At 44.1% G+C, this 23,149-nt stretch overlaps 1 protein-coding gene across 3 annotated transcripts in view; it reads right to left on the bottom strand.

The window, feature by feature from the left end:
- LOC149840716 (aspartic proteinase 36-like) overlaps positions 1–23,149 on the bottom strand; it is a 71,125-nt gene that overhangs the window by 13,623 nt on the left and 34,353 nt on the right. For all 3 annotated transcript variants that reach the window (XM_090003280.1, XM_090003281.1, XM_090003282.1), the window contains exon 8: positions 11,887–11,962. In XM_090003280.1, the coding sequence (XP_089859406.1) occupies positions 11,887–11,962 (76 nt within the window). The remainder of the gene's footprint in view (positions 1–11,886; positions 11,963–23,149) is intronic.

Below are 23,149 nucleotides of genomic sequence, written 5' to 3'. Positions count from 1 at the left end.
TATTCATTTAATTGTGTAGACCCACCCAGAGTGCTCTGGTACCTTTAAACCATCAAGCACGAATGCCCTGGTACCTTTAAACCAGTCAGGCAAGAATATTAACTTTTGCATTCTCTTGGATATTAATGGTATAAGCTCAGGGCCCCCAATCGGGACTCCTGAATCCCCTGCTTGGCATCTTAAGTGCCAACAACATCCGACCTGCAGGCTCGGACATGAAATCTTTATTTGATAAATTCAAGTAACTCTTCCAATTAAATCACGAAAGATTAATTACAGAGTTTTCATGCTAAAAGAAATTTCATCGGCCAACATATTATTATTACCCAATCTCGGGCATAACACTTTATATGAATAGTATTCATATAACACTAAAAGGTACAACAAGAGTATGCCATAAACTGAGTAGGTGTGTGTAATGCAGTAATGTGCAAGAATCACCAACCGGTTATGTCAATCACAAGAATTCAGTTATTTCCCCTTTACTGCCCAGATCATTTGTGCCTTTGTTGGCATTTGATAATTTCAGAAAGTATGTATTGTGCTAGGCCATTGAACTTTAGAAAAATATGCACCTTAACATGAAATGGAACATTAGAGGATAAGCAACTCAATAGGCATTTTAACATAAGTAAATGTGCAGCTTAATCATAACCTTCCATAAAGTATGCACTTCGAATATCAGAATTTATGCAGTTTAATATGCACTTGAACCCAAGCCACTATGCAGCTCAATATGCATTTATCATCAGAGAATGTACAGTTTAAGAAAGTGCAGACCATTCACATGGTAATAAACCCATTTTGATCTTAGAGGGTATTTATAATTAACTACTTAATACAGAAGTGTTTGTTTTAACTCCTTAACTTTTAACAGGCAACCATTATCTTAAAACAACTTTTGGAATGGTTGAAATGAACATCTATGTCCAAACGCATATCAAATGGAAACAATGAACGAAACCTCCATAACCATGTTTTTAAGAGCATCCAGGACTGGTTATCCAATCCTATCCTAAATGTATATGCTAAGCTCTTTTGGTTGCTGCCTCATATTGGAAAGCATAAACTATCTGTCAAACAAGATACAAAGAACTAGGCACCCACAACGTACAGTGACATAACTGACAAAGTAAAGGAAGGTGGAGAGAAGAGATCTCCACTGGATAATCACAAACAGATGCATAAAATCCACCCTTATAGGTAGGAGTGAAGAGTTAATTCTAATCAACTGTACTCCATGATTTTGCTTTTCTAAAGTTCAGAAAGTAGTTCAACCCATCATAAGTGAACTAGCCTTGTGTGTGTACATGGGTGCATTTGGAGTCAGATTATCTTCAAGAATCAGAAGTTGTTAAAATTTCCCTATTGAGCTCAAAACAACTAATCTATTCAAAATAGCGCAATGCAAAGACAGAAGATCGAAGGTTAACAAATCAATGAGCACCAGGAAACATCCATAAAGTACAAACACCAGGAAACACCCTTAATCGGGTGAGAGAAAAAATGAGAATAAATGTTAGGATATAACCACTTACAATCGACATACTGGATTAATAAAATAGCAAAAGGAATCTGAATCGTCATTTAGCAACAAAGCCCTAATAGTTATGCGAATAACATTCATGATGCATCTAATGCAGGTGATGCACAGAGATTAGAGTATGTGCTGGTTGCATACTGGTGCACAGAGGCAAAAAAAGGACCACTATTCGATCCCTAATTCATCAGCAACGTGAAAAAGAGGGATTTCAGTGTATCATTGCATCTTTGAACAAAGCATTAGGCAAAATCGTAGAACCCTACGGTTACCGATTCCCAAACAACCAAGGTAACTTGGATCATGGCAATGAACTCAACGCAGGATCAGAAACAACTGCACCTTAGTTGTATGAGCAAAAAGAAAACAAATATTAAGTCAGATTATAAATCCCACTGATCAATTCAAATCTAAATGGAAATGCCTATTGTACCAAAAAAGAATAAAAGGAAAACACTGTATACAGGACCATAGAAGAAAGGAATGAGTTTCGAATCTGGCAAATACATGAAATCTGTCATAAACCATAATACAAAAATCTGATTTCCTGTGTGTTTGCATCCCACCGCGTTCTACCAATACAGATTAGGCAAATCGGTGGTTCAATACTATCTTTTTAAAACAAAAAAATCTAATCTGATGCAGGGCAGGACCCGATTGGGTCCATCGTGCCACCCGATCCGCCACAAAGAGCATATGGAGGACCCCGCGTGTATGACTCACCTGCAGGGACAGAGCCACGACGCAGGGAAGTACCCCTGCGCACCTACGCCAGGTGTGGTGGAGTTCGCACGCCCCAGAACCAGCCGCAGATAGAGGCTGACCCGGATCATGGGTCGGATCCAAATCTGGATCCGCGACCCGGGTCTAGTAAATAGCCTTTAAAAGGCCCTTCCTAGGGTTGCGTGGAGGCAGAGAAGATTGAAAACTCCAGCCGTCTTTTGCCTTCTTGCAGTTTTTTCCTATTTTCTTTCTGCCTACTGTTTTCCTTTACATTCTTTACTGCTTATTGAATTTCCCATTGCTTATTGAAACATTTGTTGAGTTTAATAAAGAAGTTCAGCCACACTGATTCACGGTGGGCCATTGTTTCACTCCTCCTCCAACGTGGCTGCATCAAAGTGGTATCAGAGCGCAGGCGTTCCACCTTCATCAGCGGTATGGCTCTTGAGGCGAGAACCGATCCGGTACAAGGCGAAGCGCGTGAGGAGGCGAGCAGCGAAGATCCAATGCTGCGTGTCATGGAGGTGTTGACGAAAATACAGGTGAATATGTTGCGCATGAGTCGGGATGTCGCCGGCCTATCAAAAATGGTGGATGGGATGGACAATCGTTTGACGACACTCGAGTCACGCAAGGGGTCGTGCGCAGTACCAGAGGCAGGCTTCGCTGATGGCGCGTCTGCAAAACTGAGCCCCCAGGGTGCCGAGTCATCTCAGCCGACATCCCTACAACAAGGACCGGCCTTCCCAGCAGCTCCAGCGTCCATGCATGGCCCGGACATCTCTCAGCAACATCAGGGGATCTCGGCGAACAACGATTCCCTGGTAAGAGTACCCCACTCCCGACAACAAGTAACTGCGCCTGTATCGCAGGTGGACCCGAGCCTGCAGGGCCCCAGCGGTACGCTGGGTCCACCTGCAGGCCAGGGTTCGTGGCCAGGCATAACAGCGATTGCGCAGAAGGTCAGCCCGAGCCTGCAGGGCCCCAGCGTTGCGCTGGGTCCACCTGCAGGCCCGGGATCGTGGCAGGGTTTTGCTCGGACTGTGTCGCAGAGTGAGTTGAGTCGGCAGGGGCCCAGCGTCACGCTGGACCCTACTGCCGGCCCGGTCATATCAGCCCGGCTTGGGAGGGACTTACCTTTCGCCCCCGACCCCACACGGGGAGGCTCTGTAGTCGCATCCCTACGAGCTGGAGTTGGCGAACCCTTGTTGATTGGGCCAGATCCAAGAGAAACCAATCTAGTTGTTGATGTAATCGGACCCAGGCCTGTTTCGCTGGGACCAACCATTGGGTCTCAGGGAACGGGTTTGGGTCTAGACACCCTCTACCCAGCCTACCTAGTTGGTTCCGGTTCGCGGGCAGCCCCGAACCAGAACCAACCCATTAATTCCGACCCTGAAAATATACCCCAGGCCGACCATAACCCATATCGGACCCGGACGGAGCTTCAGTTTGGATTTGAGCCGGGTCAAAACCAGACTCATCATCTTATGGATCGGGGATCGAGTTCAAACCAAGCTTATTATCCCCACAACGCGAACCCCGATCCAGCCCATCCCTATCTGGGTCCGACGAGTAGTGTAGGAATGGGCCCGATCCACATCCCATCGGGCGAGTCAACCCATCCATATACCCACCAAGCCCCATACCCATACCCATACCCATACCCAAACCCAAACCCACCTGTTTACCCAACCCTGACCCAGAACCCAACACAACATCCGGCCCAACACCATACTCCTAACCCACAACCATATTATACCAATTCTACCCGCTAGGAACCAGAACCTCACCCGAACCCTTCCCCCTACATTGGACTTCCCGTCATTCCAGTACCGCAATACCGGCCGCAGATGGTGCCCGCCCACGGGCAAACCAGACCGAGGCAATGTCAGCAGGAATCGGCGCGCCCTGACCGCCGACCCCCCATCGGGAGAGTTCAAGTGTTCGACAACACCAGCATCCCGGCAAGCAATACCGCCCTACGGACAATGAAGCAGCATGGGACAACGACATTTTCTGGAACGAGCATCCTGCAGGAATGGTGGAGCCGCGACAACAGAGAGCACCAGACCACTCCTCCACTTATGGCGTGAAACTGGATCTTCCGGAGTTTGCGGGGTGATTCGACGCGGAACAGTTTTTCGACTGGTCTTATGCAGTGCAGTTCTTCTTCGACTATCACACAGTCGCTGAACATCGTCGTGTCTCGCTAGCATCTACGCGATTGAGAGGCCTAGCACAGACATGGTGGGTGGAGCTACAACGATCGAGGGAGCGGCAGGGATTAGAGCGCGTACAGTCGTGGGAGGAAATGCAAAGACTGATGCAGTCAAAGTTCGTGCCTTCGGATCACGCCGAGCGAGCCTACAAGGAATACCTGACCCTGCGCCAAGGTTCCCGAACTGTAGCAGAGTACACCGCGGAGTTCCATCGTCTTTCCCTGCGTGTGCAGATCGAGGAAACAGCTCGTCAGCAGGTCACGAGGTACATTTCGGGTCTCCGCCCTGCTATCTCTGACGATTTTAGTTGTGTCACAGTGGAGACATTAGATCAAGCCAGCAGTTATGCCATGAACATCGAGGACAAGCTGAAGCGGAGGCAGGAATATCGGACGACCCGTAGTGAGCCCACCAGTCGACCCAAGCCGAGTTTCCCAACCAGGGGAGCAAGCTCTCCTAGTGATTCAAAGCCTAGAACAGACCTTAGCAAACCTGACCAGTCAAGCCCAGCTTTCTACACCCGGTCCAAAGCCAAACCTAGTGAGTCGACCCTTCGTTGTTTTAGGTGTCAAGAGTTAGGACATGTCACGTCCAAGTGTCCTACCGCGAGCAGGAACACCCATCTTGTTGAAGGAATTGTCGAGTCCGCAAGTGAGAGTGATATTGATGACAATTCATTAGTTGAAGTTGAGGATGAGAGGGGAGTTATAGAGTTCGACGGCAACGTCGAAAGTTTGTTGTCCATCCGTCATGTGTTGACCACACCACGAGAATCGGCCCCATCTAAATGGCTAAGGAATAACATTTTTAGGACCTGGTGCAACTGTGAGGGGCACGCTTGTGATGTCATCATTGACACCGGAGCATGTGAGAACATGGTGTCTGAGAGTGTGGTGTCTACCTTGAAACTCAACACCGAAAAGTTGTCCCAACCCTATAAGATGGCCTGGTTCAAGAAAGGCAACGAGGTTCCCATCACTCAGCGATGCCTAGTCCGGTTTTCCATGAGGGAACACTACCACAATGAGGTGTGGTGTGATGTAGCCCCTATGCACGCGTGTCACATTCTTTTGGGACGTCCCTGGCAGTTCGATCGCCAGACAACTCACGATGGCCGCAAGAACACATACTCTTTTGTCTTTAATGGCCATAGGATAGTCCTTCTACCTATCAAGGAGACTGGTTTCCCCACTGTGGACAAACCTGAGCGAGTTCCCCGAATCGCAGGTCTCTCGTACCGGCTCTTCCTGAACCATTGTCAGGAAGATGGCTATTGTTATGCCCTAGTGGCAAAGCCAGTGATGAGTTCGTCAGTGTCTATTCCCGCGGACGTTGCCCCTCTTCTAGAGGAGTTCCGCGACATTATGCCGGATGAACTACCTGATGGATTACCTTCGGCAAGGGTAGTTCAGCATGCCATTGACTTTGTGCCAGGGTCGAGTCTACCCAACCTTCCCGCATATCGCATGAACCCCACTGAGCATATTGAGTTATTAAGACAGGTTCAGCAATTGCTGCAAAAGGGTTTCATTCGCGAAAGTGTTAGTCCTTGTGCCGTTCCCGCCTTACTTACCCCTAAGAAAGATGGGTCTATGCGCATGTGTGTCGATAGTCGTGCGATCAATCGCATCACAGTCAAATACCGTTTTCCCATCCCTCGTTTGGATGATATGTTTGATATGTTATCTGGTGCCTCCATTTTCTCTAAAATAGATCTCAAAAGCGAGTATCACCAGATTCGTATACGAGAAGGGGACGAGTGGAAAACGGCATTCAAGACACGTGATGGATTGTACGAGTGGTTAGTCATGCCGTTTGGGTTATCTAATGCCCCAAGTACCTTCATGAACATGATGACCCAAGTCTTGCGTCCGTGTATTGAAAAGTTTGTTGTCGTCTACTTTGACGACATCTTGGTCTATAGTTCATCATTGTCCGATCATTTGAGTCACCTGCGTCAAGTCTTAGATATTTTGAGAAAGGAAAAATTGTATGCCAATGCTAAAAAGTGTGAGTTTATGACGTCCAGTGTCGTGTTCTTAGGGTTTATTGTGTCATCTGATGGCGTCAAGGCCGACCCCGCAAAAGTCCGCGCGATTGTCGATTGGCCTACCCCAAAGACTATAGGAGAGATCCGTAGTTTCCACGGGTTAGCCACTTTTTATCGACGTTTCGTGAGAAATTTTAGTACCCTTATGGCCCCCATCACGGAGTGCCTAAAAGGTACTAGCTTTCATTGGACGCCCGCGGCTGGCAAAGCCTTTACGATCATCAAAGAAAAAATGACCAGTGCTCCTGTCTTAGCTCTCCCAGATTTTGGTGCAGTCCTTGAGGTTGAATGTGATGCCTCCAAAGTGGGGATTGGCGCTGTCTTGAGTCAGAATCGTAGGCCCGTTGCCTTCTTTAGTGAGAAGCTGACTCAGGCCAGGTGCCAATACTCCACTTACGATGTTGAGTTCTATGCCGTTGTACAAGCCCTTCGTTATTGGAGACATTATCTCATCTATAAGAAATTTGTCTTGTACACGGACCATGAGGCTTTGAAGTATCTAAACAGTTAAAAGAAGTTGAGTGCTCGTCATGCCAAGTGGGTCAGCTTCTTGCAAGAGTACACCTTTTTGCTTCGGCATCAATCTGGTACCCTGAACAAGGTGACTGACGCTCTTAGTAGGAAGAACAGTCTTCTCATGACTATGTCAGTGCAGGTCATTGGTTTTGAACACTGCAAAGAGTTATACCCCACGGACCCTGATTTTCACAAAGTCTGGGAAGGGTGCATCTCTTCAGATCGCACCCTCGACCCCCGTTTTTGTATTCATAATGGTTACCTCTTCCGTGGTAACCAATTATGTGTGCTCAATTTCTCCCTTAGACTTCAGTTGATTTCTGAATTACATGAAGGAGGGTTAGCAGGGCATTTCGGGCATGATAAGACGTTCGCTCTCTTAGATGAACGATACTTTTGGCCCAAAATGCGCAAAGATGTTGTCAAGTTCATCCAAGGTTGTCATGTGTGTCAAGTGTCCAAAGGTCATCGTCAGAATAGTGGTTTGTATACTCCGTTACCCATTCCTGAACGGCCGTGGGAGCACGTATCCATGGATTTTATCGTGGGCCTTCCCCGCACACCACGTCGTTTTGATTCCATTCTAGTAGTTGTTGACCGGTTCTCCAAAATGGCTATCTTTGTCCCATGTAAGCGCACCACCGATGCCTCTTTAGTCGCCTCATATTATTTCAAGGACGTTGCCTGTTTCCATGGTCTCCCTCACACAATCACTTCTGATCGCGACACGCGTTTTATGAGCCACTTTTGGAAATCGTTATGGGCCCTGTTGAAGACTAAGCTTCAGTTCAGTAGTGCATATCACCCCAGACCGATGGCCAAACCGAAGTTGTGAACCGCACCTTAGGAAATTTGTTACGGAGCCTAGTGGGCGAAAATGTCAAAACTTGGGATCTCGTATTGCCCCAAGCCGAGTTCGCCTATAACAACTCCATTAACCGTTCTACTGGTAAATCTCCGTTCCAGGTAGTGTATGGTCAGTCTCCCACCCATGTCGTTGATCTAGCCCCTGTGTCAGCTCTCTCAGCTCCAGCTCCGAATGCCTTCGATGCCGTCGAATATATGCGTGACATTCACAGACAAGTCCGGGCCAAACTTGTTGAAAGCTATGAGACCTACAAAGCTTTCGTAGATCAGGGTCGTCGTGATGTCCATTTCGAGGTCGGTCAACTTGTCTGGGTGTATCTGCGTCCAGAGCGTTTTCCTGTAGGCACCTATAGCAAATTAAGTCCTAAGAAGTATGGCCCTTTTAGGATCCTTCAGCGATTAGGTTCGAATGCTTACCTCCTTGAGCTGCCCGATGATTGGCATATTTCCCCTATTTTCAACGTGGCTGATCTATATGCTTACTGTGGCAACAACAAGTCGACAGAGCCGACTTCTTCCCAACCAGGGGAGAATGATGCAGGGCAGGACCTGATTGGGTCCATCGTGCCACCCGATCCGCCACAAAGAGCAGATGGAGGACCCCGCGTGTATGACTCACCTGCAGGGACAGAGCCACGACGCAGGGAGGTACCCCTGTGCACCTACGCCAGGCGTGGTGGAGTTTGCACGCCCCAGAACCAGCCGCAGATAGAGGCTGACCCAGATCGTGGGTCGGATCCAAATCTGGATCCGTGACCCGGGTCCAGTAAATAGCCTTTAAAAGGCCCTTCCTAGGGTTGCGTGGAGGCAGAGAAGATTGAAAACTCCAGCCGTCTTTTGCCTTCTTGCAGTTTTTTCCTATTTTCTTTCTGCCTACTGTTTTCCTTTACATTCTTTACTGCTTATTGAATTTCCCATTGCTTATTGAAACATTTGTTGAGTTTAATAAAGAAGTTCAGCCACACCGATTCACGGTGGGCCATTGTTTCACTCCTCCTCCAACGCGGCTGCATCATAATCCCTAATCGGTGTATATGTGTGCAGAACCAATATTCTGCTATTGTTCTTAGACCTTCATTAATAATGAATAAAGTTGTTTTGGTTTGGAAAATGGTGGTGTAAGCTCCTTTGTAGTTGTAGATGTGGTTGTTGTAAAACCCCGGGTCTCTGGGATTGTTTTAAAAAAAAAATCACTTTTCAATAGGGATGAGTTGGGGTCGTTACATATATGTATATCTTTTGTAATGCCTACTAGGGAAAATTTGATCTTTTCATCTAATTATAAATAGACATGTCCATTAGGGACATTTTTATATTTTTACTTTTTTGTTTTTCTTATTTTTTTTATTAATCAAAGGGGTACAAGGGGATTCCCTTAAGAGTCGTTGGGACTCTCCCCAACGGTGTGACCGTTGGGGAGCTCCCCTTGGCCCCTCTTGAGGTGTATATAAAGGGGACTTCTCCCCTTCTCTCAATAATGCTTTTTCAAGCATTTTAATAATAGTTTCATTATTATTTCAAGTTCTCTCTTCTCCCTTGTGTGTGTTTGGTGTTTGCCCTTTGTGGCATATTGTATCTTGTCCATTAGAGACATTGTACTTATGGGATTGTAACTTCTTGTAGTCACTTTGTGACATTGTTTTTGGCACTTGTATTTCATTACAAAGATATGAGCGTAAGTTGAAATGTCTCTGTGACATAGGCAAGGGGTTTCTCGTATGATGATACGAGTGAAATGAGGTGCAAACACTGAAAGGAATTAAGGCACAAGAAGTTCATTTGTCCCCACTTAAGGAGAAAAAAGTTTGGAACATCAATAGTGAACACATCCACTGACAGCAATATTGAGAGAGTTGCACCTTCAAATCACAGAGCATCCACATCAAGTGCAGCTTAATCGTCCTACACTACAACAGATGCTTAGATACAAGAACAAATACAACAGCTTCTTTGCTAGCTTGTTGCTTCCTTATGCTATCCTTCTTCTCTCAATATTGCAATGCAAGTAATCCCACATTTTTGTTCAAGTTGGTTGATAAATTGAGGAGCATCCTATCACATGAATACTGATGAAGCTATCTTAATGGTAATGTGTCTTTCCTTAATGGTGGTTTTGTACAGCATCGGCAGTCAAAAAAGAAGACTAGGACTAAGCATAGGAGAAGACATCTATACTACCTTGACTCATTGGACTTGGGATTGCAAGTATCAAACTTAGGATTTATCTCAAAGACTTAATCACTACCCTCTTTAACTTTCCCTTTCTCACTTTCAACTTGAAATACATATCCAGAAGATATTGGATCTAATCCATCAAGATGACCCACAGGATTGTGTCCTTATATAAAGGGCACAAGTCATTTCTTTTATGCTAAGAAGTTCACCGAGCCAAGTCTTTTTAGGATTAGCTGGGATACAAATGAGGAGTTAAAGAGTAAAGTTGTCATGATTATATTTGAAAGGATCTTTTAGACTCGAATTGATCCAGAAATCTAAAGTTTGATAGAGAGAAAGGCCTTTCAACATTATATCCAAGAGTTGTGATCTAAAGTACATGATGTCAAAATACAGAGGTTATGGAAATGTTAAAATGTAAACCCACTTGGACACTGGTAGCAACAAATAAACATTTGATGAGTGATGAACTCTTATAACCTCTCTAGAAATTTGTATACACATTTGCATATTGTTTTTTCTATAAACCAAGCCTCACAATCTATTTGTGCACAACAAAACACACTTTTTAGTATATAAAGAGGACACTTAAAACCCTCCTCCTCCTCTCACCCCCCCCCCCAAAAAAAAAAAAAAGGTTGTGGCTTATGCAAATGCAGATTGTGCTGGTGAGCTAGCCACGTGAAGATCTATGAAAGATACTACATATACTTAGACCCTCATCTGGCTTCCTGAGATAACAGTAAGTAGTGCACAATTGTGAGACTAAGTACCAATGCAAAGTATAGATCTATGGTTTCCACCAGTATAGAGATTTGTTGGCTGAGATGCTTACTACCTTGGGACAAAGTTTCACTCAATTGACAACCAAAGTGCCATTGTAATTTCAATCAATCCAGTCAACACAGCAAAACAGTAGAACTAAATAAACACTTTGTCTGCTAAAAGGTCCAAAGTCACGAGTTGGAGACCAAATTTATATTCGGTGAACATCAAGTTGCAAACTTATTTATTAAGACACTGTCTGCATGATGTCATTGGGAAATGAAGACCAAGATGCACATGCCTATTAACCATGCACAGCTTGAGGGATGATGTTAGACATATACATTTTAATTATATGCACACATCGGAAGTTTATTGTAATCTTGTAGAATAACTGCACTTGTATAGATATTTTCTAAACAAGCATACTCCTAGAATTCTACCGGAACTATAGTAGCTGAGCTTCAAGGATTCAAGATGTCTTGCACTCACCCTAAGGCTGCTGCCTCTCTCTCTCTCTCTCTCTCTCTCTCTCTCTCTCTATATATATATATATATATATATATATATATATATATATATATATATATTCCTCACTTCCTCTCTTATATATTCCCTCTCATGTCCATGATGTGTTGACATCCAAAGCTCTCTAAAGAAGGGCAGAAGGGAGCAAAATCTCAAACTCCAGGATATTTGATCCACGACTAGTGATCTTCAAAAACAACAGAAAGGCACAAAATAAAGAAAGACGAACAGGAACTAACATACTAACCAGCAAAAAATAAAACATACCAAAAAATAATAATACCCTCGACAAACCTGATTAAAAGAAAAAGGAAAAAGGTGGTTGCAACATCAAATGTGACTAGGAGATGAAGAGTGCAAGTATAACACCCATAACACATAAAACTATACAAAGACCAAGAATCATACAGTGGAAGGCAACAAATTTGAAGCATAAAAGCATAATTCGAAACTATGAATTGTCTCCCTGTCCAGCAAGAAGAGGTCTTATCAAATCATACCTCCCAATACACTCCAATGTTTGGCCTCTGTACCCTGAGCCCCACTGTTTTGAAAACCAATACACCATTCTAAATCCTGCACATTAAACAACCAGGATAAAATTCAGCTGGAATAGAAAGAAAAGTGTATAGAAACAGCTAATAACATCAAAGCAAACCTTCAGCAGGTTTTTGTCATACAATTGCAACAACATGGATAATCATCACCTCTGGTTTTATAGCAGACAAATGGATGCCAGATGGGTATAATAAAAATCACCCAAGTGTTCTTGCAACCTCTTCCAACCAAGAAGAAAGTGAAAGTGTTAATGTCGTTTCAAGGCCGGGGAACAATTTGAGATCCTACAAACCTCCCCACTTCAAAAATCAAAACCAAGGAGCAAGTGGTCAAGAAGGAAAAAGAGATTATAGCAAGCTTGTGTGTCACTTTTGTAAGGAACCGGGGCACATCAAACCGGTTGCCCAAAATGGAAAAAGTTGCTAACTATGGCTACCACATCTCAACCTCAAAAGGAAAAATATTTATCATCTTCAAATGGAATTCTCTCCTTACAACAAATTGTGGAAGCACTTCAACCTCTTCTGTAATAATCAGAAAAAAAATTTGGATCCGGACCCGGATCCGACCCAGGTAAATTAGTCGGCTGCGTGCTTTTAAAAGCACGCAGCGACGAAGGGGGGAGGTTCTCGAAACCTCCTTCCCCCTCTCGTCTCTCGTTCTCTCTCCCTGACTCGGCTCTGCACTCTCTGTCGCTGGAGACCTCCCTCCGACGCCGCCGTTGCTGCCACCTGCGACCTCCCTCCACCGTCGCCGCTGCCGGCCATCTCCTTCCCTCTCTCTCCTGCGAAGGCGTCGGCGACCCACCACCATCGCCTTCCGCTCCGGCGACCCCAGGTACGCTTCCACCTCCCCTCTTTTCTTTTCCTTCCGCCTCCTCTTCTTCTTCTCCGTGAGAGATCGACTGACAGGGGGGCAGAGCCCCCTGCCGCCGCCTCTCATCGGCAGGGGGGTTACCCCCTGCCTTTCTCAGGATCGGCCGACAGGGGGCTGAGCCCCCTGTCGTCGGCAGGGGGACTCCCTTTAGCCTCTCTCTCTTTGGGTCGACTGACAGGGGGGCACAGCCCCCTGTCGTCGCCATTCGCCGGCAGGGGGCTTCGCTCCCCCTGTCCCTCTTGTTTCGCCGGCAGGGAGCGGAGCTCCCTGTGTCGACCCATCTTTTCGACAGGGGTTTTTGCCCCCCTGCCTTTTTGTGGATTTTTCGGCAGGGGCGGAGCCCTTGCCTCTTCGTGGTTCTTCCGGCAGAGGAGGGGCTCACCCCCCCTCCTCTTTGTCCCCTTTGTTCCCTTTGTTCGTCAGGGGAGGGGCACGACCCCTCCCTGCTTCTGTTACGTCAGGGGAGGGGTCGAGCCCCTCCTCCCTGCTCCTTGCTCCCTATCATGGCAGGGGAGGGGTTGAGCCCCCTCCCTGCTTCGTGTTATGACAGGGGAGGGGCTGAGCCCCCTCCCTGCTCTTTGTGTTGACAGGGGAGGGGGTCGAGCCCCTCGCTGCTCCTTGTTACGGCAGGGGAGGGGGCCGAGCCCTCCCTGTGCCGCTTTTCTCGTTAGGCAGGGGCATCGCCCCTGCCTTCGCTGTTTTTCAGCAGGCCGGGGCAAGCCCCCCTCGCCTCGCTTTTCCCTGGCATCAGGCGGGCCTCCGTTCGTTGTTGACAGGCAGGGGCTTTTTCCCTACCTCTCTTCTACTTTGTCAGGCAGGGGCGCAACCCTGCCTGCACTCGCTTTTTGAGGGCAGGGGTGCAACCCCCTGCCTCCTCGGAGTTCGCTGACAGCAAGTCAGCAGGGGCTCGTAGCCCCTGCCCCTGTTTCTTGCGCTTATAGCAGGTGCGCAGGTGCACGATGCCCCTGCCTCTGCTTCCCTTACGTCAGGACGGCGATAGTGCCCCTGACTTTCTATTTTGGTGGTAGCTTGCTAAGATCGTTATTTTTGCAGCTCGTGTGACGGATCTTGCTCCCGCTCACCGCTTACACTCGCAGACGCCAGCAAGCTTGCAACTTCCAAAGGTAGGGGAAGATTGCACAGAAGACTTGAACAATTGAATTAAGTTCAATTAACTAAAAAAAGACCATTAAATAAATATATATATAGAAATATATATATATATATATATATATATTTATACGAGTACGCATTTAACTCGAGGACGCGGTTTCGCGATCCTTGTCCTTTACTTTGTCGTTGTGCATCGCGCAAAGGTTTGGCGTTGTACTCCTGTTTACGGTCTTTACTTGCCGTTGCGCGTTGTGCCAAGGGTTTGCGTTGCACTTTTGCTTACCGCCTTTACTTTGTCGTCGCGCTTTGCGCCTAGGAGCAAAAGGCGCTTGCTTTTGCATATGTGTTGGTATTGCCTTGCTATTGCAGATGACGTGCAGGTTCTTGCTATTTGCGTATGCCTTAAAGGCATCCACGTGGAGGATGCAAGGGGCATTTACCACTCTCCCTCTTGCGACAAGAGTTCAGTCGGGAGCGAGCGACACATCCTCGTCTAAGGAGAGGGATACCTCGCAAGGATCTTGGCTCTTCGTGTGCGCAGTCCTGCAGAGTCGACTTGAGATTTTAGGGAGTTGCGCAAAAGCATCAAAGACTGCTCCAAATCGAAGTATCGGGAAGGATGTGACTGGCTGGTTCTGCTCGCCTTCTTGGCTTATATCGGGTGATCCCGAATTGAGGGTTCGAGCGAATTTCTTAGCGGGTGTTCTGTTGAGAAACCTGTGTCCCGTCTATCGAGGCCGGTATCGAGTCATGCGAGACATGTAGATACCCCGATAGCGGATGTGATTTGAGATAATCACATGCATAATGTTGGCACAAGGTACTGCTGTTTCAAAAGATAAAGTAAAGTTGATAAACTTTACATCTTTGTGAAACACTCTTGTTGAGGCTTCTATTGAGGAACTATACCCCCTTCATCCTAGAGTACTTGTAGTCGTGCACGACACGTCTAGTACTGTGATGATCGGATGAGACGGTCGTGCGACCTCGAACAACGCTAAATGCAAAATGCTGTAATCACATAAATGGCCTCACATTCGCCTTCACAGGCAAGATGCTCGAGTGGTTTAAAGACCACAGCATAGAATGAGTCGTTAGTTTAGCAACCCCTAACGTACCTATTCGCTTCTATGTGTCTGTCAAGGGAGAGGACAGAGCAGTACAAACTCCAATGGACAGGTTGTTAACAACCACCCTACGGGCATTTGATCCGGCCTCCCCAGTCATTGGAGTTAGGGGAAAGGGGCTACATTAGTTAGCTCAACACTTCTGCAGAAGTTGGATGCATCCGTGGCACAGCCTCCTTTGGGGAATCCTCTCTCGACTCAAGTCATTCTTTTGGAGCGAACTCAACTAGCTATTCGGGTTATTGAAAATACATAGAATAACAGACGCCCGAACTAGTCTCAGTTGGTTCTACGTTTTGCCTGTGTGTACCCGCAGGTTCGTAATTATTGAAACATAAAGTCTGTTCACACTGGTCGTTGGGTCGTGAGATTCGCTTGCTTGCTCGGTAGTTCAGTATGCTACTCGTTGAGCTGTGCACGCCTGTCAAGGCGTTACTCTAGTTGGTTAAACTGCTTACGCAGTTCTTTGCGGAGTAATAAGGAGCTTCTCATACTAGTTAAATGCTTATAATAATAGCATTATGCCGGTTGCTACATATTAGCATGTGACTTGCTTTATTCCTTGGTCGAACTGTTTGGTGCTTATTGTAGCGTAGCACTTGTTGGCTTGCATCTCTTATGATTGATGTGATTGCATACAGCTCGTAATCTACGAACTGGTGGCAACTAGGATTGATGTGGCCGCTTGTCTTATAAGTTGCTTACATATTGTGATATAACTGCTGCCGTATGATTGCTTATGAATGGCTTGTGATGCAATGGTTTATGCCTTACGATTAATTTAATTATTTGTTGATGGACTGAGCCATTTGATGGTAATTGTATGTTTTACGAGCATTGTTATGAGTGCTCGTCTTATTCAGTTGTTTTGTTTGGCTGACGGGTAGAGTTAGTTACTCTTCGCCCATAGAATCAACTGGATTGCCATATCTACGTGTTCTTATGTGTCGTTTATGCATGCTTTGAGGTCCTATTTGAGGATTGTAATGTTCCTCGTGGCAAGAACACGATGCGTAGGATTATATGCTTCTATGTGAAGTGATACGATGTATAGCGCTGATATACATGCTTGTGCCCATATTGTGGCTACTGACCCCGAGGCGGTCAATGGTTCGGAGTACTCGATTATTGATGCATGTATCACCGAGTAGGGTGTCTGTTAAGGACCGGATCTTCAAAGGATTATCTGCGAGGGCGTGTATAATCAAGATCAAGTATCCGACTAGAGTGGTAGATTCTCTGTGAGGATGTACACTGTCCACGAACGGGTAGCCGTAAGGACGGTGAACTCCTGTGAGGAAGTGTATGGTCCAAGACCTAGGGCGGAATTCCTTGTGAGGTTATACATTTCCCAGACCAGGTGATCCGGCGTTGATCTTATTGTTTGTATTAGTGGCTATCGACCCTGAAAGCGGTCATTTGTGTTGATGCGTGTATCACAATGATTTTCATTGGATATGGCATTTGTTGGGGACCGACGTCCCAAAGGTTTCGCTGTGGGGGTATGTATTATCCAGATCAGGTGACCCGACTAGAGTGGTAGAATCTCTGTGAGGATGTACACTGTCCACGAACGGGTAACCGCGAAGACGGTGAACTCCTATGAGGAAGTGTATGGTCCAAGATCAGGTATACCCTCTAGGACGGTAATTCCTTGTCAGGTCGTATATCTCTCGGATCGAACGATCCGACGTGGATCTTATGTTTTTGCATACCATAAAAAGTTATGGTGAGCTGTGATGATCTTCTGAGTTTGGTTGTGATAGCCAACTATGAATTCATAGTTTCGGCTTTCTGTTTTAGCATGATTACATGCATGACCCAGGTGTGAGAATCAGATCGTTAGCGATTTGAGTTAGTGATCATGTTTTGGACCTTCTACGGAAGGGTGAGCTTTTCTGAGAGAGTATAACGCCTTAGTGAGTCATAACCGGTGACTGTTGGCCACGTAAGGCCTTGAGAGATGGGAATAGATTAAGGTTATTCAGGACAAAGCGTTTGTTAGAAGTCGTGAGAGCGACAAACGATATCCTGATACTGATTCAGTGCAGAGATCTCGTTCTAGGAACGAGAACAAGTTAGTTGCGTGGTGGGTCACAGCCTACGATCAATTAAATCGTATGTTGCGTTTGTCAGTTGCACTGCTTACTTGTTTGAACTGCTTACTGTTTGCACTACTTACTCGCTTGCACTACTTATTCGCTTGCACTACTTATGCATTTGCACTGCTTACGCGTTCGCACTATTCACCTGCTTGCATTGCTTACCTGTTTAACTGCATATCTGCTTTAAACTGCGTAACCTACTGAATTAAATGTACTTAATTCAGTTTCTTGTAGTCTCTCTTGTGCACCTACTAGTTTTTCGCGAAACTAACCCATTCTATGGGTACAGGTATTGATTAGGTACTCTACGGGCGATGGCGCGATTGCAAGATGGCTTCAAGACTTCTTCTTCTTCCTGCTCTTAGCTTGCATCCTGGACGCTTGGGTTTGTATCGGATTTCCCTTAGGATATCCGAATCTTGTGAATTTTGGGTTCTTTTAGCTAACGTGCCCAAAGTGTTCAGCTTGCCTTATGATTTACCAAAAGAAAAATCTTTTGCTGATTTCATAAACAAACTCTAAAGGAAAGAGATATTTCTAGTCTCTTGCTTGTTTTCTGAAAAGGTTCGCAAGTTTGAAATTTGGGGCATTACATCTTCTCAAATGGGCAATCTCCGGAGCCGCAATGTCAACTTCTTTGCCTCTCGGTAAGACTTTTTGGTTCTTAGATTCGGGTGCTTCGTTTTATGTCCCCAAGTATTTGTTCTTTTTTCAAATACTCAAACAATTTCTCTCCATCCTTTGTTTCAACTGCAGATGGAACTTCTCTTGAAGTTAAAGGAATTGGAAATTTTGAAAAACAAGGTTTCTTTATCCTAAAAATTCGATCTATACCAAAACTAAACTTAAATTTGCTTTCGGTCTCTCAACTCTCGGACCATGGGTGTAATATAAAATTTTCATCTAATAAATGTTGGATACAAGATCGTCGGTCCGGAAGGTTGATTGGGGAAGGCTCTAGGAAGGGAGATCTATACTATGTTGATTCCCTTTAAATTCCAAAGAACACTTTTTGTAATGTTGTCCAACATAAAGATATTAATGTATGACACAAAAGGCTTGGACATCCCAATATTGTAAAAATTTCTTATTTACCTTTTGTTAAACATCTATGTAAAAGTGATTTCACTTGTAATGATTGTACTCTTGGAAAAATGAAAAAATTACCCTTTTATCAAAGATCTATGTTTACAACAAGACCATTTGAAATTGTTCATTCGAATGTATGGGGACCAGCACCCATTTTATCAAAAGGGGGATTTGCATATTATGTGATTTTTGTTGACGACTACACTCGATATTGTTGGATTTTTTTTTCAAGCACAAACATGAAGTTTTTACGACATTCAAAACCTATCATATGATGATTAAAAACCAATTTAATGAAAACTTAAAAATCTTTAGAATTGACTCTGGGGGAGAATATCTTTCAAATGAATTAAAAAATTATCTTGAAAGTCATGGTATTCTCCATCAAAGATCTTGTCTGAAAACTCCTTAACAAAATAGATTAGCCGAAAGAAAATACAGACATACCATTGAGACCACTCAAACCCTTCTTATTTCACAAAACATTTCAAAAGGTTTTTGGGCCGAAGCAACTCTAACATCTGTCTATCTTATAAATCAGCTACCATTCAAAAATTTGAACAAAAACTCTCCTTTCGAAATGTTGTATACGAAAGAACCTAACTATAGTAGGTTGAGAATTTTCGGATGCAAATGTTTTGTTCTTACAGACAAGAACGACAAGCTTTCACCTAAAGCTATTACATGTACTTTCCTTGGATATTATGAAACTCAAAAAGGGTTTCGATGTTATGATATTAAAAATGACAAATTATATGTATCCAGAAATGTGAGTTTTCTGAAGAATGTCAATGATTTTGAAAGATGTGAGCCTTATAAGGAAAATATGGATTATTCTTTTTTATTTGAGCTGTTAGCTAGAAATGATGATAGTGAAGATGAATTCACTCATAATAATTCTAGTGACAATGAAGATGAGGAAAATATCTCCTCCCATCCATCTACCTATCAACACAGTGATCAAGGAACATCTAGAGATTCTATCACATATGTTCATAGAGACAAAAACAGTTTTAAAAGTGCAATAAAAAAATACAATGAATCTAGTGGAACTATCTCGACAAATAAAGAACACCCATGAAGAACCGAGAGAAATAGAAAGGTCCCTTCTAGGTTCATCTCTTACGATTTATTTACACCTAAACATAGGGCTTGCCTCAGCGCCATTCTATTTTGGTGAGCTTGAGTTGAGGCTCGGGAATTATGCCCATCACATATCCCAAAGCTTCTTTCCCTTGAGGTTGTTCTCCATATCAAAGGCCCACATGATGTAGTTGGTGCCATTGAGTTTGAAGGAGAGATCAATTTTGTGGTCATGCTCCATTTTGAATGAGAAAGAGGAAGAAAAAATTGTGGGACATGCTACAATTTGCATAGGACACAATCAATATCGTGTCTGATAAGGTCAATGTGTACGACACAATGTATGACACAGCTGACATGGTATTAGACACAGTTGACATAGTGTCTGACACACTTGGCACAGTAACGAACATGCTTAACACGATGACCGACACACCTAAAACAGTGGCTTGACATGCCGAACACGATGTCTGACATGTTTGACACAGTGTTCTACATGATAAAAGTAGATGCCTATAAATATAGCTTTTAAAAATTTTGATGTACAATATATACCAAACGTAATTATATAAATATATGTACGACTGTGGTCCCAAATCCTAATTTTGGAAATTTTTTGTATCGTATCAAGTGTATCTGCATCGTTTCCCATACTCGCATTCACATCCATGTGAAATAGCCCCTAAAGCATGTGAGTACTACTCACTATATGAGTCAACAACTACTGTTACATGATGGCCTTTATGATGGCTCGACTGTAATGAAACAAGGTACAATGGAACAATAGTGAAACAAACACAATGCCAACAAAGGGCTTTAATAAACTCACTTGGTCACTAATGGACCAAATACAATCTCAAGAGAGATAAAAATACCAAAACAGCACAAGAGGCATACAAGCCTATAAGATGGGAAAAAACTCTAGAGAAAACCCTCAAATGCTTCTTAAAGCATTGAGGAATAACAAGAGAGTGAGGCTCTATTTATAGAGCCTCACTCCAACACATGGGAGGCAGTCCAGCTCTTTGGACTGCCTTCCAACAGTCATTATTATGACTGTTGGGTGGCAGTCCAACGTCTAGTTGGACTACTGCCCAACAGTCATATTTTGACTGTTGTGCCCAACAGTCAAAATATGACTGTTGTGCTTGAACTGTATGGCAGTTTATTTATTACAATGCTAAATTACATTTCAGTCCTTAGTGGACTGTACTATATGATAAAAGACAAAAATACCCTTATCGGGTATTTGAATACAATTTTATTTTTAACACTCCTCAAACTTATGGGGAAATCACCGAAAGTTTGCTAAGAAGATACAAAAATTGAGGTAGTGGAAGAGCTTTGGTGAAGAAGTCTACAATCTAAAATTCGGACTGGACATATGGCAACGTAATGGTCCCCTTCAAATATTCTTCGCTAACATAGTGACAATCCATCTCAATGTGTTTTTTTCGTTCGTGAAATGTGTGATTGATGGCTATATATATGGAACTTTTATTATCACAGCATAACTTTGAAGGTTCTGAGACATCAACACCCATATCGGAAAGTAGTGCTCTCATCCACACAACTTCAGTGGTTGTGGTAGCCATTGCCCTGTACTCAGCTTCCATAGAGGATAAAGACACTTTCTGTTGTTTTTTGCATCGCCAAGAAATGAGAGAATCACCTAAAAACACACAAAAGCCAGTAGTTGTGTAAAAACCAAAAAAAAAAATCGCTAATAAATTTCGTTTATATTACGAAACATTACGAAATATGCAATTTGGTCCTCGGATCCGTTACCGTTACCGGATCCATAAAAGAATACGTAAATAACCCACAATGGGGTATTAAAATTATACTTATAATATTTAAATAAATAATTAATAGTATTTATAAGAAAAAAATAAATAAACTTTAGTATATAGGGTCGGACCCATAGTTGGATCCACGGATCCAACTGAGGATCCGTCACTCGTAGGCGAAATCGGGTCCATTATTAAAATGGACCCAGCGTCGCGGGTCACGGGTTTGGACCCGGACCCGATTTCATTTATAAAGGGGGGGCGTAAAACAGAATCGTGCTTAGGGCACGATTCTTGTTTTCAAGAATCTGAAACAGAAGGGGGAGGGGGGGGAGGGGTTACGCAGGGCGTAACCGACCCCGCACCTCTCGGTAGAGGAGGGGCTTGGGGCCGATAAAGGGGGAGTGGAGAGGGGGTTCTTGCCCTCTTCACTCGATCTCTCTCTTCCCCCGTCTCTCTCTCTCTGTGTCAGTGTACGCACGTCGATCCGGTCGCCGGCAAAGCTCCAGCCATCCACAACCAGCAAGGGGCTTCGTTTGTCACAGCCGTGAGTGGAGCTTTGGCCACCAGCCACCACCGAAGGCCGCGGCTAACAGCAGCTCGATACTCCCGCCATGGCAGCCTCCGATCGCCGAAAAAGCTTCAAAAAGGTATGGGTCTTCTTGGAATCGAGGTGAGGGATCGAACATGGGTTCGATTCCATGCGTGGGTTTAGGGAGAGGTCCCACGAAAAATCGGTAGTTGGGGATTTTCGTGAATCCCACTTTGGAAAACCCCAAATCTTTGATTTGGGGGTTTCGGTTGGCATGAATATAGGAGTGGGAGCAGGTTATGAGGGTTAATGTAAACCCCAAATCAATAGAAATTGAGGGATTCGACTGCTTTGATCAAAATAAAATAAAAATTTGGGTGTGTGTGTGGGGGGGGGGGGGGCGGGGGGGGGGGGGGGGGGCGGGGGGGGGGGGGGGGGTCTTTATTTGGAATGTGTTTGGTTACATAATGTGTATTACGTGCATTGTACAGTATGAACCGTTATGCAGTTTTCGGACATACCTAGTTGGATTTGGGTTATGAACCCGACATGGCTGACCCGAGTGTGTTGTTTGCATTTTTTTGTAAAAATACAAATATTAGATGCTCTTAAAACAATATGGGTTACGCTCAGGTTTGCTATTAGTTGAACCATGTGCAATCAATTTCTTTGATATCAATCCAAAGTGTTGCTGTGTATATTTTTGTTAATGAACTGTAAGTCATTTTATGTATAGAATTTCTTTTACAGTGTTCATTTGACTACAGTAGTCTTGATCAATGGTTTTATACTAAGTGGCATTATTTATGTTAAATTTTGGTTTAGACATGTTGTGTGTGTTAAATCCACAGGGGCTGATTTATGTTAAATTTTGGTTTAGGCATGCTGTGTTCTATGGACATGATTGAGTTTCATCAGTCTGTGTTCTGAAAGTTTATGTTGAATTGAGTTTTGGTCTGAGAATGTGCAATTTGATGAATTGAAGTAAAATGAGTTGTTCTAAAGTAGCTCAAGCTGGTTCTTGAGTATGGTTTAAGCTCAAAATTTTGTAAGATGCAGCGTGGAAGTATTGAACCATAACTTGAAAATTTTAGTTGTCTAATAGTGTCCGTTATACACTGTTCAGGAAGGATGGACACATAAAATCTGGAAGTGTTATGCGTGAGGTGTCTTGCCTTGTTGTCTCTAGTTGACCATTATGTTCCTGTTTAGAATTTCATGTGTTATTTAAAGGCTTGCGTATTGGTTTGCTACGAAAGTCTATGAGTACCCTTGACTAATATGAATTAGTTTTAAATGAAAACATGTTCCAGAATTTATAAGTATTGTGTATGATTTAAATTCTGGTATGCATAAAGGAAAATCTTGAAACCTACACACACCTATCCATGTGTCAAGAACAGGTTGAAATGTTATTTCTAAGAAGATTATATAATTGTTATGGTTATGATTATGGTACCCATGAGTGTGAGCATGATTCAGTTATTAGT

This window comes from Nuphar pumila, chromosome 4 (genome assembly GCF_984573655.1).
Source record: "Nuphar pumila chromosome 4, dmNupPumi1.hap1.1, whole genome shotgun sequence".
Lineage (NCBI taxonomy): Eukaryota > Viridiplantae > Streptophyta > Magnoliopsida > Nymphaeales > Nymphaeaceae > Nuphar > Nuphar pumila.
This window is presented reverse-complemented; position numbering and strand designations above follow the sequence as displayed.